At 37.3% G+C, this 19545-nt stretch overlaps 1 protein-coding gene across 2 annotated transcripts; it reads left to right on the top strand.

The window, feature by feature from the left end:
• Positions 1-1945: 1945 nt before the first annotated feature.
• On the top strand, positions 1946-5023 carry LOC113709446 (outer envelope membrane protein 7). Of its 2 annotated transcripts, none has more exons than XM_072066219.1 (2): positions 1946-2335; positions 4764-5023. In XM_072066219.1, exon 1 carries the CDS (start codon positions 2092-2094, stop codon positions 2326-2328), a length of 237 nt encoding a protein of 78 aa, XP_071922320.1. In that variant the 5' UTR covers positions 1946-2091; the 3' UTR covers positions 2329-2335; positions 4764-5023. The 2 variants fall into 2 exon arrangements, with proteins under 2 accessions (XP_071922320.1, XP_071922319.1); XM_072066218.1 differs by having other exon boundaries at positions 1946-2369; positions 4764-4970.
• The last annotated feature ends 14522 nt before the right edge of the window (positions 5024-19545 follow it).

The raw sequence follows: 19545 nt of genomic DNA, 5'->3' as shown, positions 1-19545 counted from the left end.
CTATTTGTACTCCAGCCATTCTTCTAGAGCTCTACTTGAGATCAGGTTACCTTTTGTGCTTTCCTTGTTGAAGTAGTAGGCATTCCTTGCTTTCCACAATTGCCACAAGAAGTTTGTTGTGGCTTCTATGTGACTAATGTCGTTAACTCTGGTTCTAGCCCCTTGCAACGCTTTCCACCACTTCCAGAAATTCCACGAGCTTGCTTGAATACCATCCCATTTGATAGGGAATGTCTTCCAAGCCTCTTCTCTAGCTTTACAGTTGAAAAAAAGGTGCTCTAGTGTTTCAACCTCTTCACCACAGCATTTGCACCACTTATCCCCTTTACCAGTTCTTCTATGCACATCTTCATTTGTAGGCAGGATGTTATGAAGACATTTCCATAGGAAGTGCTTGAGTTTATGTTTTATGTTTAGATCCCAGACTTGATGCCATAGTGTAGGATCATCCTTCCTTGTGCTGGATCCCTCATTTGGTTGCTTCTTATTGGCCTTCTTGCTCAATTTGAATCTGGCTTGAGCATATCCTAACTTGGTGGTGTAATCTCCACTACTGCTATGCCTCCAAACGAACCGTCCTGCCTTTCCTGGATACTGAGAGGGATCATTAGTATTTGTTCCACCTCTTCTCTTGAGAAAATGGACTGAATAAGATTGTTGTTCCATCTCTTGTTACTGATCAACTCACAGACTTTGTCTTTGTCACAATTTTGAGGTCTAGCTGATCTTATTAGTCCATTCATACCATTGGGAATCCATCTATCCTTCCAAATTGCAGTTGATATACCATTCCCTATCTGTCTCCTTATTCCATCTTCTAGCAAAAGGATTGCACTATGAATGCTCTGCCATATCCACGAGGAAACTGACTTTGCTTTGGCCTGCAAGATAGAGGAGTTCGGAAAATATTTCCATTTCATTACCTTACTAACTAGCAACTCAGGTTTTGTTAGTAGTCTCCACGCTTGCTTGGCAAGTAAGGCTTCATTGAAGCACTTTATATCACGAAATCCAAGTCCTCCTTTACCTTTGATTTCTGTCAGGTCCCACCATTTTTTCCAGTGCATGTTCTTCTCGCCTTGGTCATTTCCCCACCAAAACTTCGCCATCATGCTACTTAATGTTTTGCATAGTCCATCTGAAAGCTTGAAAACTGACATGGTATATGATGGTAGAGCTAATGCCACAGATTTGAGAAGAACCTCCTTACTCGCATTACTTAACATCTTGCCCTTCCATCCTTGCAGCTTGCCAGTCATCTTGTCTTTCAAGAACCTGAATGTGCTGTTTTTAGATCTTCCTATAACCATAGGGAGACCCAAATACTTTGCATGAGAAACATGCTGGATGTTGCCAAGAGTTTGGAGGACATCTTGCTTATTTGCTTGGGAGGTGTTTCTGTTGAAAAGAACTGCTGATTTCTCAATGTTGATCTTTTGCCCTGAAGCTAGTTCATAAACTTGAAGAATTCTGGTGATCTCACTTGCCTCCTTAGAGTTAGCTTTACCAAAAATTAATGAATCATCAGCGAAAAACAAGTGGGAGATGGCAGGGCCATTCCTGGAGATTTTAGTTCCTGTTAATAGATTATTCCTGCTAGCAGATGTCAAAAGATTTGCAAGACCTTGAGCACAGAAAAGAAACAAATATGGGGACAGTGGATCACCCTGCCTAATGCCTCTAGAAGGACACACATAACCTGTTTTGTTCCCATTGATATTAAAAGAGTAGGAACAGGAAGATATGCACCCTTTGATCCAATTGATCCACAAGGGGCAGAACCCATTTTACTAAGGACACAAAGCAAAAACTCCCATTCTACTCTATTATATGGATATTTGGAAACCTGGCCGGTTGACTTTAGGCGAAACCACGGGAGTTTCTTACCAATCATCTATATCCCAAATCTTCCCTAATTTCTGTCTTCTAGCCCTAATTGCAAGAGTTAGGGACAAACCTTTTCAGTAGAAAACTTCTGCCAGCGAAACCTTTTCAGTAGAAACCTTTTCTCTGCTAAACTCCCTAGTCCCAAACAAGTCAAGGCCTAGAGAGGGCGAGCGGGACGGGTTGTTAACAGAGAAAGTGGTAGAGATGGGGGCTTTGACCGCAGCACTGATTGCAATAGCAGGTGTAGCACTGGGTTGGATCACCATTGAGATCGCCTGCAAGCCCTGTCTTGAGAAGGGCCGTGAAGCCATCGACCGCAACCTCAACCCAGATTATGACCCTGATGATCATGATGAAGCTATTCGTGCCCCTCTCGAACCAAAATCGATGCAACACTCTGAACATCCTTCTTCAACTTCTACTCCTGTCAAAGCCATATGATCTTCAAGTGAGAAATTAGAAAGAATTGGATCTACAATTTGGTATTACTGCCTGCCCCGTATCTCAATTTTTCGTTTCAGCTTCCCCCCCCCCTCTCTCCCCTATGATAGAGTGGGATAGAGCGTTCATAAAAGTTAAATAGGTTTCTCATACATTTGCTTGTTCTGTCAATGTTAAAACTTTTGGAATTTATGGCGTTAAGGTGATTATGTTATCCAGAGAGCTCTATCATAGGTTCCCCCCCCCCCCCCCCTCTTTATCATAGGTTGCTAGAGTCACATTGTTTTAGTTGGACTAAACTGAATGCGCAGTTTAGATAGAAAGTTCAGTTTTAGAGCATTATATTGTGATTTAATTTCTGAGTCAGTATTTACATGTTGGAAAAAGTAGCGTTATCTGAGCAGCTCTTAAATGCGCAAATGTGTGTTTTGATGGTTAGTTTATAAGGTTCATGTGCTTTTCTAAGAAGACCAATTATTTTCCTAAAAGAAATATCTTTTAGAATGCTTGTCTTTTGGAAGGACTTCCAGTTATGTATGAGGGTATTTGTCTCTCCTCTCCCAATTTTATGAGGCAATTGCCTTTTTGACCGGTAGACTAAGCCTCTGATGGTAGGAAAGCGCTATAGTTAGAGCTTATATTTATATGACATCTTCTTCACAAGTCATAAGGATTGGTTGGTGTGACTTCTTCAAGGTAGGCATAACAATTAGAGTGCAGACTCATGATGATATTCTTGTCATTTTGTTACGAGACTGTAAACTATATCATAGTTAGGTTTCGCCTTGTTCAGGGAAAGAAGGGGAAAAATAAGGAAAATAAATGCTAAAGGTCACTGTATGGCATAAAATATCCACATAGAAGTCTTTCCTGCAAAATGTTTCACAAAAGTGACTCTGTGTTTCTTTAACAGAGTTGGTCAAGGTGATAATCTTCATCCAAAACCATTTATTTACTCAGACCATATTTTCAAATGGAGTTTGATGACTATTAAAGTCCAATGGATTTAAATGGGTCACCAACTTAAGCAATTAGTTTGTTGGTTCCAGATACATCTAATCCACTTAGATCCAATAAAGAGCACAGAAAAGGAGGAAAAAAAAGGAAACAACAGCCAAATAATATCTTGACAGGTAAAGAAAAGGAAAAGCCCTCATTGACCCATCAACACTCTCATTATTGTTTATTTTTTGTTTAAAAATGTATCTATGATAGGGAATTAGTAGTGTGTGTTAAGATTCTTAACTGAAGAATTGTTCTTATGTGCTAATGGTGGATGCAACATCGATGGTGGAGAATTCTATTTGGTGGATTTCTCGGTCATTGTGATTTGAATTAGATATCACCCATTCTTTTTCACTACTACAAATTCAAATTGGCTGTGCTTGTAGAATGGCTTATAGGTTACTTTTGGTTGCTCAAGCTTATACAATTTACATGGGTTTTGGATTGATAGGGCTAGGGTATTGTTCTGGTGGTAGGAGCATTGTTTGAATACATGTTTTATTAACTTTGATGGAGGGTTGTCAATGGCTGGCCGAGTGATCTGAATTTTGTTAAGATTCAAAGTCAGGATAGGTGTTTGGCAGCAGCAGCAGCAGTTCTTGTTCACGGCCAGCTGTTACGCTGGTTATAATGGTGGGCCAGTCATGAGGGGTTTTTATTGGGGAAGAAAGCCCAAAAAAAAAAAAACCACATGGGATCATTTACCATGTGTCATAATGGTGTAGGCATATCAGATAAATTTAAGAGACAAGATAGAACATGGGTCCTGTATGGGTAGTGAATTCACAGTTATCAACTTGGGCTTGATCCATTTTGGCTCATCTGATTGATATATTGAAATGGGCCTTGTGTGACATAATCTACCGTCTATATAGTTATCGTCATTTATCATATATTAATCCATTTTGAAACTTAGTAGTGTTTGGTAGAAGTTCTTACAGCAGTACAAGTCTTGTATTGTATGCTTATTGTACTGAAGTGTGACATTAGGTGCTGTTTTCATGAATTGGGTTTACTTATCATAGAAGAAAAGGTGATCTTACAGTTATATGTTGAATAGTGCTGATCATTGCTTGAAATGTAGTGTTTCTTTTACTAAGTAAGCCCAATTGTCGGATGGATATGAATAGATGTTATTTACTAGCTAAGGTATTTGTGTTGATCTTGACGGACTTGTATAAGAGGGACAAGAACTTACCACCCCTTACAGCTTAATGTTTCCAGTTCTTCACTTCCCACCCCCCTGCCCCCACCCCCTCAAAAAGAGGGAAAAAAATTTGATCTTTGGTTCTTGTTCAATAACTTCATGAGAATATTTTTTGTGGAAATTAATATTATGTCCTCAAATAATGCAACTTCTATCCAGTTTCAATGACATGCTTGATAACATTCCAAGAAACATATCATAATCTTGTGGTCCATGGGTGCAGGTGCTTACTAAGGGAAAGCCACATGTGCTCTTGTATTGAGGAGTTTCTGAGAAGGAATAAGTACTTTCTGTACCATATATAATTTTTTACACTAAGGTTTCAAGTAAATTTGGTGCAAGCATTGAATGAAGACAATTGTGAAGCAATTCTGATGTTGTTGATGGTTCTACTGCCCTTGAGTGATGACAAGTGTGATCACATTTGATACACGTTATGTTCACTCATTCACTTTAATCGCCATGCTTACAATGACTTCCCTATATTGACGACCTGATTCTAGGAAAGATCATGTGTGCTTAGGATATCAAAATTAAGATGATGCGTTGTCTATGATTTGTGGTTATAATTTGGCAAACTGTTTTGGATTTATCCGATAATCATTTTCTAATTTTTCACACATATTGATTGGATTGTCTACAGGTATCCCTGGATCAATGCAAATTATTTTCTCAGCTTTTCTGTTATTATAGTTTTGCTTCATATTGCTACGACTTTGAGAGTGATTTTGTAAGCATGGGTCTAAAATGCTAAGCGTGACTTATCTGATACGCTGAAGTGCCATTTTAGAGTAAAGCTTCATCTAGTCTATGTTATTCCTTTTGGCATGTTAAAACATGCTTGATGTTCCTTAGCCATTTCTTGGACGTTGGAGGACAAGTTGTCAAGTTCTCGTGCATTTGGCGTGTTATGGTAATGCAAAAACATGGTCCAACCATTTAATCGTTTATTCCCCTAAGAACTAAACTTATTCATCGACATAGCCATAATTAGGTAATTAGACTCTAGTAAAGTGATCAAGTACGAGTATTAGAATAAGCACTGTAGTATATGATTCATTATAGACACTGCACGTGATCTCCACTTGCAGCCTCTGTGCTGAGTCTTGGATCAAAATCAGAACTTCAGATCCAATTATTCAAATACTGATGCGAACTAATTAAAAGCATTCTTTAAACAGGTGACCCAATTCAAAGTCACCTCATATTCGCCAAGTGACTATCCTTTGGCTTTGTGTTATGAAAAGTTTTAGTGTAGCTCGAATGCACACTTAACATCATCGAGAAGCAAGCTTGTATAATATCTAGGTTGGCCCAGAAGCTTGCCTCCATTTAAGTGCTGAATTGGTGTTGAAAACAATGTACTAAAAATCAAAATTCAGATCTGTAAGCTAATAAATTTAGTCAAAGACGCTCGGGTGGCAGCAGCAGTCGGTCTTTCCCCAAGAGAAGAACTAAAATTTCATTTTGATCCAAACTCTTTTTGAGTTTTCCAGCAGGTCGAGAGCTTTATAGTTGGTTAGTGCGTGTTTGATTGTGCGAGTGAATGTGTAAGGTGGTCTAGGTATACGGTGAGGCCTTTTCTTTTTCTTTTTTTAATTAATTTATTTAATGTTTAATTTTGATAATTGAATTTACATGGATGACATGGATTATCCATTTGAATCCATCAACTCTTTCTGCCTTCTCTCTACTCTTAATCTTCTTTCCACCGTTTTTCTTCCATATGACTGAGATTTTTGCTTCAAGTCAAGGTCCCCCTTATTATAAAACTAATAAAATAAACTACTATAATCGAAATTGAAATATTAGAGAAAGAAATAGAGAAATAGAGAATGATTTTTTTTATTGTTCCAACTAATCAAAAAGTACACACAAGAGGTGCTAAGGTACCTCTATATATAGGTACTACAAAATTAAAGGTACATCAATTCTATTAAACACGCATTACTACAAGAACATGAATAGCCATATGAAACGATTCATCTAATACATGAATAGCTCTTATGGATTGAAACCGTTCATCCAATGTAATTCTTTTATATAATGTAGCAATGAATTATGAATTGATTCTCTTGGAATCAATGAATTATGAATTAATCCTCTTGAGAATACAAATGAACATCCACACTTTTAGTTATTTCATAACACTCCCCCTTGAATGTCCATTACATAAAGAATATGTATCGTTAAAACCTTACTAGGGAAAAAATCAATGGGACAAAAATCCTAGTGAAGGAAAAAGAGTACACTATTCATGTGTATTAATTTCTCCCTCTGATGCAAACATCATTTGAGATCTTTTAATCATCGCATTCCAATATTTTTCGTCAATTATTGCAGTCTGCATGCCTTGGGTAAATAAATTTGTCAAATTATTATCTGATCGGATTTGTTGCACATCAATTTGACCATTCTTTTGCAAATCATGAGTAAAAAAGAATTTTGGTGAAATATGTTTCATCCTATCTCCTTTAATATATCATCCTTTCAATTGAGCTATACAAAACTACATTATTTTCATATTATATAGTTGAAGGATTTTCTTTTTCGGAGGACAACCCACAACTCTTCCAGATGTAGTGGGCCATTGATCTTAACCAAACACATTCTCGACTGGCCTCATGAATTGCTATTATTTCAACATGATTCGATGAAGTGGCGGCTAATGATTGCTTTGTAGATGTGATGACCCAGAAAATTATTTTTCCCACCTCCCAACTATTTGCATTTTTATTTAAATTGTATTTTTATAAAGTTTGCATTCATTTAGTGATTTACTTGTTAATTGATAAATGAGTTTCTTTTAATTGCTTATTTTAACCTTCGAGTGAATAATTTCTTGAAAATATTTATATTATGTGATTTTTGTCAAAATTTTGGTATCCTTATCTATTAAAATGTCATTTTTATAACTTAGTTGAATTGTTATTAATAATTGCCCGGTTATCGTTTGGCTAGCATTAAGTGTGAAACTTTGGAGTGGTCACGTAGAATTTAGTTTTAAAATGAAATCTAGAGCATGTAGAGACTTTAAAGAAATAGAAAAATGATAGGATAACGTTGGTTGAGGGAAATCTAGTTATGGACAAGATGTCGCATGAGAATGCGCCACATAAGCGAGTAGGTGATGTGGTCCCCAACCACACTTCAAAGGAAGAAACTAGACTTGAGAGTTCATTCTCTCTTTTCGCCCTTGAGCCAACCGAAATTTGAGAGAGAGAGAGAGAGACTTGAGAGCTCTCCATTTCCTCCTCCATCTTACTCTTGAAGATCATTTGAAAACCCATCGCCCACCACAATTTTTCCTCTTCTTTTTCTTCTTTTCTTGTTGAAGGCCGAGAGAGAGAAAGGACCGAGGGAGAGAGAGAGAGAGAGAGAGAGAGAGAGAGAGAAGGGACACCATTCATCTTGCTCCTTGTGGATTTGTGGAAGAAATCACCCAATCAACCTTGAAGATTTGACATTTCTTGAGGAAACTTGAAGGGTGAAGCTTGGAAGGAAATTTTGAGGTTAAATCACACTAGATATAGTTAGATCTTGAGGTAAGAACCAAAAATCACCCTTAATCTTTAATTTCTAGCCATGGCCATGTTAGATTCACTTGATTTAAGCAAGATCTATGGTAGATCTAGTAAATCTCTTGAAATTATATCACTAGATGTTCTAGTGATTAAAATGCTAGTTTAGCTCTTAATTTGTTGGTTGGATTTGCTTGGAAATTGTCTTTTGATGACTAAGGGATAATGATTGATGAAACCCATATGGATTCGAATGAGTTTTGTTGACTAAATGGTTGTTTTGTTGGTGAAAATGGAAAAAATCTCTATGTCCACCAAGTGTTTGATCTTTTGTTGAGGGTTGTTTATATGCAAATTTTCATGGTTTTTCTTGCTAAAAATCTCGGCTATCTATTGTTTGATATGTTCATAGATTTGTTATGGGAAAATTGGGAAGATTTGATGGAGAAATGTTTGAAAAATTCTTGTGGGAAAAATTCTGCCTTTGCTGTCCAAAACAGGGGAAGATATTCCAACCTTGATTTCCACTTTTTCTTAATAATTTTGGCCGAGGTCTTGTTCAAGAAACTTGTTAAAATATCACTCTTTACTTGTATGTTGAATTTGAACCAAAACTATGAATTTTTCCCTTGTTTTCTTGTTGGAAAGTTTGCAAAATGGACTGAAACTCAGAGAGCATTTTCAATGAACTTGTTAGATTTTCTGGTATTAATTGAAAATGAATTAGAGTCTAAATTTTATACCATTAGAAAGCTCTTTGAGTCTAGTTTCAAATGCAACTAACGGCATTCGATTTCAATTTTTCTACATTGAGTTATAGCCGTTTTCCCGAGACTGCTCAATTACCTTGATATGACGCGACAGCTTTCTTGTGCCTCTGTGATCGCCATTTTTAACCACGAAAATGCATGAACTGAATTTTGATGTCTTCATAAGAACTGTAGAGCTATGTCTTAGCTTCGAAACGCCATAAAATTCATCTCAATCCGATAAGTGTACCTCCATTTATGATCAAAATGCCGAGAGGTGTCAAAGCTGTCACTTTGATTTTTCTCCTTTGTACTCTTTCCTTTACTTTTCTTGGTTTAATTTAACATTTTTCACTCCATATTATACCTGAACCATTGACCTAACATGTACATGGATTTTCCCTTTGAATTGAACTTGAAAAGTATTCTAGATACATATTATTTTCATAACTCGAGCTTACGTGTCGAGTTCAAGTGAATTTGATTTAGTTTCGCGAATTGTTGAGGCGAAACTTATTATCTTTCTTTACGTGTTTATAGGAGTGATTGAAGACTGTGTTACCGATCCTAATTTGGATTCAGAGCTCTGATATATTGGTGAGTTTCCATGCATGTTATCTGTCTTGAATTTTGTAAATGTGACATAGATGTGAACTTGATATTATAACTGAGATGAATAGTTTTTTGAATTATTGAAGTGTTGTGATGTCGCTTGGGTTGTTATCTCATCGACGATCAGTGATTGAGTGTGCATGTTAATTCTTGGGAATTCCTGAGTCCTATAGGTAAGTCTGTCGATTCGAGCCAGTCATGGGACTTAGTCGAGGAGATTTGATGAGCTATAGGAGAGTGTTATCTATTCACTGGACTTGGCATATGGACTTGTCCCTTGTGAAGTGAAAACTATGGTATGCTCGAGCAATACCTATTTAAGTGTTTTGGAGTGTGGGCCCGGTAGGGGGAGTCATTGGAAGCAGAATCAAATAAGTGGAGTTCTACATGGTGATGATACTTGAAAGTCGACGGAGTGTCGACTACGTGAAATAAGATCAAAATTTATGGACATTGGCTCCTGAGAGCCACCCGTATCCTACCCCTTGATATTATTAATCACTTTATTTACTTGCTTGATGTGAACTTGAAGTGTAATTTGAACTGCTCTATGTGACTGTATGCCTTTTTGGGAACTCGCTGAGCATTAGCTCATTCTTTCAATTTGTTTCCATAACAGGAATTGAGAGCCCGAGTGAAGCCGTTATCGGTTAGGGCATAGCCCTGTTTCTTTTGTATCTTATTTTGGGTTGTTAAACTTTGAATTCGATATTTTGGGAAGCTTGTAAGACGAACTTTGATTGTATTTTAAGTACGTTGGATCGTATTTTATTAGTTGGGTTGTAAATTGAACTTAGTTATGTTTTAAACTGTGGAATTGTTATTTTAAATACTTTGGAAGTATTTTATTCGATCGAATGAGTGAGTCCTGACATGATTTGGGCAGGTAGCCTGCCGAACCCTTTGGTTCGTCCTAGGGGAAGGTGGGGCTGTCACAGTAGATTGCCAAGAAATGACTGTACCTCCATATATAAATAGATAACCAGTCTGAGATCTTGTTTTATGCGGGCCAGATAAATACGTAGCATTAGCATAACCAAGCAATTCAGATTTGGATTTATTTGAATAAAATGAACCAAAATCAATTGTTCCTTGGAAATAGCGAAAAATATGTTTAATACCATTCCAATATCGTCTTGTGGACGAGGAATTAAATCTTGCTAATAAATTCAATGCAAATGATATATCAGATCTTGTAGAATTAACAAGATACACTAGTGCACCAATTGCACTGAAATATGGTATTTCAGAACCAAGTGTCTCTTCATCTTCCTCTCATGATCTAAAAGGATCCTTATTAGGATCTAGTGATCTGACAACCATTGGGGTACTTAATATATGTCTTATCCATATAAAATCGTTTTAATACCTTACGGATATAAGCCGTTTGGTGGACAAAAATTCCACCTTTAAAATGCTCAATTTGTAAACCAAGAAAAAATTTTGTCTTTTCAAAATCTTTGATCTCAAATTCCTTTTTCAAATATTCAACACTATTTTGAATCTTTTCAGGAGTTCCAATCAGATTTAGATCATCAACATATACAGCAATTATCACAAAATTTGACCCATTTTTCTTGATAAAAACACATGGACATATTGGATCATTGGTATAATCTTCTTTAGTTAAACATTCGTTCAAGCGGTTATACCACATACGTCTAAATTATTTGAGTCCATATAAAGATCTTTGTAATTTAATAGAATAAATATCTTTAGGATTTGATTTGCATGCTTCAGGCATGCTGAATCTTTCGGAGATTCTCATATAAATATCGTTTTCAAGATTTCCATATAAATATGCAGTAACGACATCCATTAGATGCATATATAGTTTTTCATGTACTGTAAAACTCACAAGATATCTAAATGTGATAGCATCCACTACAGGTGAATACGTTTCATCATAATCAAATCCAAACTTTTATGAAAATTCTTGGGCTACAAGTATTGTTTTATATTTCACAATTTCATTTTTCTCATTTTTTTCTCACAAGTACCCATTTATATCCTACTGGCTTTAAACCTTCAGGTGTTTGGACTACAGGTCCAAAAACTTTTCTTTTAGCCAATGAATCCAATTCAGATTGGATCGCATCTTTCCACTTTGGCCAATCATTTCTACGTCGACATTCATCAACCAATCTAGACTCATGATCCTCGTCCTCTACCATAATATCAAGTGCTACATTATATGCAAAAATACTATCAATAATTATTTCTTTTCGGTTTCAATTTTTTCTTGAAGTGACAAAATTTATTGAATTTTCTATAATTTCATTCTCTTCAAGAATTAGATCTTTAGGAGTAACCTCTTGAAGAGGTTGAATTTTGTCACTAATTGTTGATTTATCCACTCCACTTTTTTTTTCGAGAATTTTTATCTTTAGAACCAAGAGATTTTCCACGCTTTAGGCGCGCTTTAGACTCATAGCACTTGTAATTTGTCTTTCAGAGACATTAATTTTAATCGGAATATGTGATTTAGTAACTCTTTTGGAGTCATTAAATGCATCTGACAATTCATTTGCAATTTTTTGCAAATGTATAATCGTTTGAACTTCTAATTCACATTCTTTAGTACGAGAATTAAGGAAATCCAATGATATTTTTTAAGTGTTTTCCTTTTCAATTGATTTTTATCTCCCCCTAATGTCGGTATGATAGCCCCACCTTCCCCTAGGGCGAACCCTAAGGGTTAGCGAGTTGCCTGCCCAATTTTCACCAGGACTACTAAGCCAAAAACACGATTACCAAACCATACGGTGCCGTTAAACTTCAATTAAATGCTCTAACGAAAAACGTAAAAAATCGCGGCCACATCAGAATCCGGCCAAAACTTGGCCGAATTGCCGGCCGGATTCCTGGCCGGATTCAAGGCAGTGAACAACCCAATTTTTTTCAATCTCCCCTGCTAATCTGGCCATGTATCCGGCCAAGATCTGGCCGGATTCCCTGCAGGGGATTCCCACCAAAATCTCTTTTCTTTCCTTGTTCAAGTTCCGCACTCTTCCAGTTCCAACAAATGCGAGAAAAGTTCACAATACAACAGATTATATTGGTGTTCAGCTTTCACTTGTTGGCAGACGAGGCAAGTTTGTACATATTGGGCAATTTTCCTCTTCATATTATCCCACTAATATAATCCTCTTAAATTTTGATACATCTTACTACTACCCCGGGTGGATTGTATATTTCAACCGATGGGTTTCCTCCAAAATTTCCTTTTTTAATGTTTCCTCCTTCGGCACCACTACTCGGTTCCGATATCTCAAAATTCCTTCGGAACTCAAATTGAAATCAGACAATTCCCCCTTTTCCACCTTTTCCTTCCACTTTTGTACCATTAGATTCTCCTTCGGAACCTCTTTAATGCAATCTAGTAAAGTGGATGTCACCCTAATATTTCCAAAAATCACCTTCTGACGTTCAAGACAAGGGTTCCACTCACTAACTCTTTCTAACATCTCCCATTCTTTAACCATTAACCCAGCCACTTGAGCCTTTCAACTTAAGGCATCTGGTATGACATTTGCTTTCCCAAGATGGTAGTTAATCGTGCAGTCATAATCCTTTAGAAATTCCATCCATCGACGCTGTCTCATGTTCAATTCCTTTTGAGAAAATAGCTATTTAAGGCTTTTGTGGTCAGAGTAAACTTCAAAAGTTACCCCGTATAGGTAGTGTCTCCACTTTTTCAGAACAAATACAACGGTTGCTAATTTCAAGTCGTGGGTTGAATAGTTTTGCTCGTGAGGTTTCAATTTCCTAGAGGCAAAGGCAATCACATTCTTATTTTGCATTAGCACGCACCCCAATCTTTCCCTCGAGGCATCAGTATATACGGTGAAACTATCCTTTCCGTTAGGCAAAGCTAGAATTGGTGCCATGGTCAATTTTCTCTTCAATTCTTGAAAACTAGCCTTACACCTAGCGTCCCACATAAAACGGTCATTCTTCTTTGTCAAATCGGTTAAAGGATCGGCAAGTTTCGAGAAGTCCTTAATAAACCGACGATAGTAACCCGCCAACTCTAGAAAACTACGAATTTCTGTGGGATTTTCTGGCCTCTTCCACTCGGTCACTGCCTTTACCTTCACCGGATCTACAATGATACCCTCTTGTGAAATTACGTGCCCTAAGAAAGGAATTTTCTCCAACCAAAATTCACACTTACTAAACTTGGCATACAATTGGTGTTCTTTTAGGGTTTGTAAGATGATTTTTAAATGCAGCTCATGCTCCTCTCGGATTTTTGTGTAAACCAAAATGTCGTTGATAAACACAACTACATATTGACCCAAGTAGGGTTTGAAAATCCGATGCATCAAATCCATAAAGATGGCAGGGGCATTGGTCAATTCAAAGGGCATGACTGCAAACTCATAATGCCTGTTTCTAGAATTGAAGGCAGTCTTTGATACGTCCTCCTTCCTATTTAGAAACTGATAGTATTCCTGTCGGAGGTCTAACTTCAAAAATACCACTGCTCCTTGCAGCTAGTCAAACAATTCATCAATATGAGGCAGTGGATATTTATTCTTAATTGTCACATTGTTCAATTCTCGATAGTCTATACACAACCTTAAACTCCCATCTTTCTTCTTAACAAATAATACAGGAGCTCCCCATGGAGATCCGCTCTCTCGAATAAATCCTCTCTCCAACAAGTCTTACAATTGCAACTTCAACTTCTTAACTTCAGCAGGTGCCATCCGATATAGGGTCTTAGAGATCGGTGATGTCTCCGGTAACAAGTCAATCTTAAATTTTATCTCCCTTTCCGGCGGTAAGGTCACTAACTCATCAGAAAATACATCTGGATATTCCTTCACTACCGGTACATCTTCTACCCTTAATTTATCATTAGAAGTGTTTATAAGAAAAGGTAGGAACCCTTGTGCCCCTCTACTTAGTAATTTCTTAGTCCGAATACCCGAAATCAGTGCAGATGAGGCTAATCTACCCCTTACATCTAGCCTTAAAGTCGCTTCCCCAGGTATACGAAATTTTACTACTTTCTTTTTACAGTCAAGTTGAGCATCATATGTAGCTAACCAATCCATACCCAATATAACATCGTTACCCCTTAATGGCTAAGTTTATTAGATTCGCCAATAGTTTTCTCTCTCCTACCCCAATTTGGCAATTCTTATACACCATACTAGTAATCAGACGTTGGTCACCCGTAGGTGTACTAACTTCCAAGTCATATGGCAATCTAACAGGCTCTATATCAATTTCACACATAAAATCGGGGTTTACAAAGGAATGGGTAGCACCAGGATCAATTAAAATCTTAGATAAACGGTGGAATACAAGGATCGTACCTTTTACGATTTCAAACAAGTCAGGGACCTGATGTTGCTCAAGGGAGTACACCCGAGTTGGCACCTTTAGTCTAGTCCCTTCCACCTTGGACTGTCCAGGGTTGGTCTTTGCTGGTAGCTAGATCCCTTTCCCTTCTCAAGCTAGAACCGGACAATTAGCAATCCGATGATCGGAGCCCCCACAGCGCAGGCATTTTCCCTCTTTCTTCCAGCAATTATCCTCCGTGTGATTTGTCTTCCCGCAATATGTAAGGACCCGAAAATTTTCTTATTTTTATCGAATATTACTAGTTTATTTAAATATTTATTCACCTGTTTGCTCCGAATATTTTATTCCAAACCTTTTAGACCCAATTACAGGGAACTATGGCTTACCTGTATTTTTAAAATGGCTTGTTACAAAAATTATTTTTGGGAAGCTCGTTTAGTGAAAATAAATGGATGCGCGTGTGGAGGTAATAATCAATTTAAGGGTACAATGAGATTGGAAATTAAAGACTTATACATTAGTCTTGAAATAGGTATTTTTATGTTTAAGTACTCAAGTATTAGTTAGTTATACCATCGTTACAAGAATTTCTTAGAAACTTCGCCGTACCCCGCGCAAATCGAAAGTTCGCGTATATCGAGCCGGAGCGGTTAATTGGAGATTTAAGAAATTATTCTAGACTATTAAGAGTGAATAATTATAATGTTTAAGAAAGTGCATTGGAGGTTTAGTGTACTAGTGAAATAAACTCGAGAGGAATCGAGCACGAAATGTGCGTGTGCGCGCGCGAATAGAGAGTTGACTTTTGAACACTTGTGAGCCACACACTTAAGCTTCCTCAAGAAGCTTTCTCATCAGCACACAACACTCTCGCTCTTGCTCTTGCTGGCCGAACAACAAGGAGGAAGAACAAGACCAAATTCCTTCATCATCTTGCTTCATTTCTTCATCAAATCACTCCAAAATTTACACACAACTTGCAAACCACTTGGAGATCAACCTAAGCTAGGAAAGGAGTTTCATCTCACGGTTTTTCTTGAGTTTAAAGTGACCAAAAATTTCTGCTCTAGTCATCTAAGGAAGTAAGTGATGATCAACCTCTTGAATCTTGGTGTATATAAGTTATATTGCACTTGTGAGATCATAGATTCATATGAGTAGCTTTATATTGTTGGAAATCTTGTGAGTGGGCTCTATGAAATCCCACAATGACTTGATGAACTGATTTGATGAGATTTGATGTTATTTATGTTGGATTAGTGCTTAATCTAGTGAAAATAAGTTGTGTTGTGAAAGAAAACTCAAAGGAAGTGAGATGAGCAAAAGTGACGATTCTGCCCCTGTTTTCCGTGACCATTAGTGCATTTTTTTGTGTTTCAATTGACTTTATTTTGATGTAAATATGTTGTGTGGGTTGTGTAGAATGTTTCCACCAAAAATCATCCAATTTGGTTGGCCAAAAGTTGAGATTTCGAAAATGTAGCAAAACTAGAAACGTAACCAGAACCTCTCTGGTAGTGATTTTGTTTTGGCCATAACTTTTTCCTCCGACGTCGAAACTGAGTGCCATTTGCGGCATTAGAAACTAGACACTTCTAATTTTCCAATGGTATAAAATGCATTTCCTGATTCCACTTGAGTGTGTCGTACCAACCCTGTAAAGTTTCCTGTTCTGTTTATCGTCTGTACTGGAAGCCCTGTTTTGAGCTGGGACTTGATGCTCAAATATGAGATAGTTGTGGACAGAATTTTAAAACAATTTCAAATATGAGCTAGTTTCCAACGCCATTGGCTACGCTCAATTCTGAGTTGAATTGAGTGAGTAGTAGCCGGATTTCAGAGCTGTCTTCATGAAAGAAAACCCTAATTCTGGACTGATTTATAGCTAATCTTGATTTGGGACTTGTTATTCGAAATCCTTGGTGTTAATCACCTATCAAACACATCTTGGATGTTTATTAGACCTTTTCTTCGTAAATGAACCATGTTTGAGAAGATTTCATTGGCCAAATGTTTGAAAAAGGAAAACTGAAGTACAAGGCAGATTTGCCTTGGAAATTCTTGGAATTTTAGTGGCCTTGTTAACTGACTTCCCGAATGAATTTTTATATGAAATTTGACAGAGGAATAACCCTTATATGGTAGAGTAATACTACCAAATTTGGTGTCATTCCGAGTCTATTTCAATGCCCAACTGAAGTCCCAAAGTTCATGTTTCAAATCTGGAAATTCTTGATCAACGAGGAATTTTTAGCCAACTTTGAGCTGCTAGATCTTGGCGCTCAAAATTTCGATTCTTGTTCCGTTTATTTTGTTTTAAACTTTGATTGTAACTCTAATTTATTTTTAAATTTGAGAGGCTATTTCGTATTTCGTGAATTTTGCCGAATTTCCGAAATTTGCCGAAAACCAACTCCAAAGTTGTCTTGGGAGTTCAAATTAGAAACTTGAATCCGAAATTTGAATGCCTTCAATTTGGAATCATGGAAAAGTGCCTTCTAGGAACTTTTAGTACTTTGGAAGTAGTTTCCAACGGTACCAAGTTTTCCAATTTTAAACTTACAGAGAATGAGATACGATTTTTCAAAAATTGCTTGTCAAAACTGAAATTTCTGAACTTAAAGGAAATTGAGTTTTTAGAACTCACCTTTTTCCTTCAAGATTGCTTGACCATTTTACACTTGATTTCAAGATGAAAATCAAAATTTCCTTGTATTATAAAACCCCACTTCGAGCCTCGATTTGCGAGAAATTAAGGCTCATTCTAGGATATCTTCTTAGATTGTACATGAGTGCAATCTTCCTTAGTAATTAGGAATTTTAAGCGATAATGTGTAATAATTCGTTATTATTTGCTCAGGCGCTCAAGGGGACCTTCAAGAGGAACTCGAAGCGGACGCCTAATCACTTGTTTGAGCACTTACTCACTTGTTTTGAATAGGTGAGTGCTCCATATAGGAGTACGTGATTTGAATAGTTTTATGACATGTTTACTCCATGGTCATTATGTGTTTAACTGTTAAGTGCTATCGATAATTGCTTCGATGAACTTTTTCACCATTTTAAGGCGAGTGTGTACTTTATCGCACTCGATTTACTAAAATGATAAATGTCTTCAAATTAACCGTGAACTATTACCATTTACCGTTTACCGTTAACCGTGATTACTTACCGTTTACCGATTTACTTGATTACCTACTTACTAGATTACATGACTACCTAATTACTTGATTATCATAAATTACATGTTCATATGAAATTGCCCACCATTTTAAGGTGAGTGTGTACTTTATCTCATTAGACCTACTAAAATAACAAATTTTTACCGCACACCAATTAACTTGATTACTTGTGCATGTTGTAAGCTCTAAGCTGAACTGGGCCCTGCCCTTGGTTACTAACCTACTCGAGTCAGGACAAGGCTCGGTCGGGTAGGTTGGAACCCTGGAAAACCGTTTCGGTATACTCGAGTACTACCACAGGAGGGATAAGGTGATGGCCAGACAAACCGAGGGGACAAGGTAGTTATAAGGTGAAGTTGACCGAAATGGTTCCACTGGAACACCGTATCCTTCAGTAAGTGTTTATTTCTGTATCATGAAAACTGTTTTATTGTAAATGTGCCAATTTGAAACCTTGAACCATGCTTATGTTATGCTCAAATTACTCGTACAATGATAACTATCTCATGTTAAGGTGCCAAATATGCAACATTGAACCATACATGTGGTATGCTCAAATTACTAGATTTATTAGAACTGCTAGAGTGTCTTGGAACCTCACTGGGCTGTGCAGCTCATTCCACGTTTTTGTTTTCCTTAATAGGGTTCGAGACAAAGAGTGCTCGTGAATGGTACTAGATTATTTTCTTTTGAAGACCTTAAAGTCGTATTATAGCGGATGGTTGTAGTACATATTCTCTTGGATTGTATTAAGCTTGAAAACTAACCAATTGTAAGCATGTAATATTTTGGAGTAATTTAATTATATATTGAAGTTATTTGAAGTATTTCAAACTTTTGAATTATGGATTGTAGTGAGTCCTGGCGAGAGTTGGGCAGGCGTTCTGCGGATACCCTTTGGTTTGCCTTAGGGAGAAGTGGGGGCGTCACAGTTGGTATCAGAGCTTAGGTTTCAGATCTTTGTAGTGTATCCTAGGCTTATAAGTTTAGGATACCGGACTGTGGGACTGGTTTGAAAGTTAAGTGACCGCTTGTAGGGATAAAAATCAGAGCCGTTTCGCGTGGTCTCTACGCGAGGTGAGATTGGGCCAAGTAGTGTTATGGTTCTTACTATGTGGATGAGTAAAGACTTAAGTGCTCTGGTCTCTGCGCGAGGTGAGATTGGGCCAAGTAGTGTTATGGTTCTTACTATGTGGATGAGTAAAGACTTAAGTGCTCTTCTAGAGTGAAACTATGAATCATGAATGTGATAGGTATAAACCCTTTATCTTGATATTTGGGGAAAATTAGATATGTATGTTGGGTAGGAATCTTAAATGTGGTGATTTGCTCTTGGGACCGGCCGGCTTGAGTTGTGAATTACCTTGTTTTAGATTCTTGTGCCCGAGTACTTAAAAGTTGAGGGCAATGCTAAGGATTTGAGATCTCCATTTGTGGGGAACAAGAACGAATCGATATTTCACGTGAATAGTTACAGGAAACCAATAATCATTTGGCCAAAATGGCGTAATAATTAAGAGCGGGAGATGGAGAAGATCGTAGCCCAGAAGATCCTAGTGTTAAGAATGAAGTTGAACGTGTTAGGGACCGGGAATCACCTAGTTCCAATTTATTTGAGTGAA

The sequence above is a fragment of the Coffea arabica genome, chromosome 9e (genome assembly GCF_036785885.1).
Source record: "Coffea arabica cultivar ET-39 chromosome 9e, Coffea Arabica ET-39 HiFi, whole genome shotgun sequence".
NCBI lineage: Eukaryota > Viridiplantae > Streptophyta > Magnoliopsida > Gentianales > Rubiaceae > Coffea > Coffea arabica.
The sequence above is the reverse complement of the archived record's forward strand: the minus strand, read 5'-3'. Positions and strand labels throughout refer to the sequence as shown.

What these genes read in the sequence shown, in the direction of transcription:
- LOC113709446 (XM_072066219.1), top strand. Translation starts at nt 2,092, where the DNA reads ATGGGGGCTTTGACCGCAGCACTGATTGCAATAGCAGGTGTAGCACTG.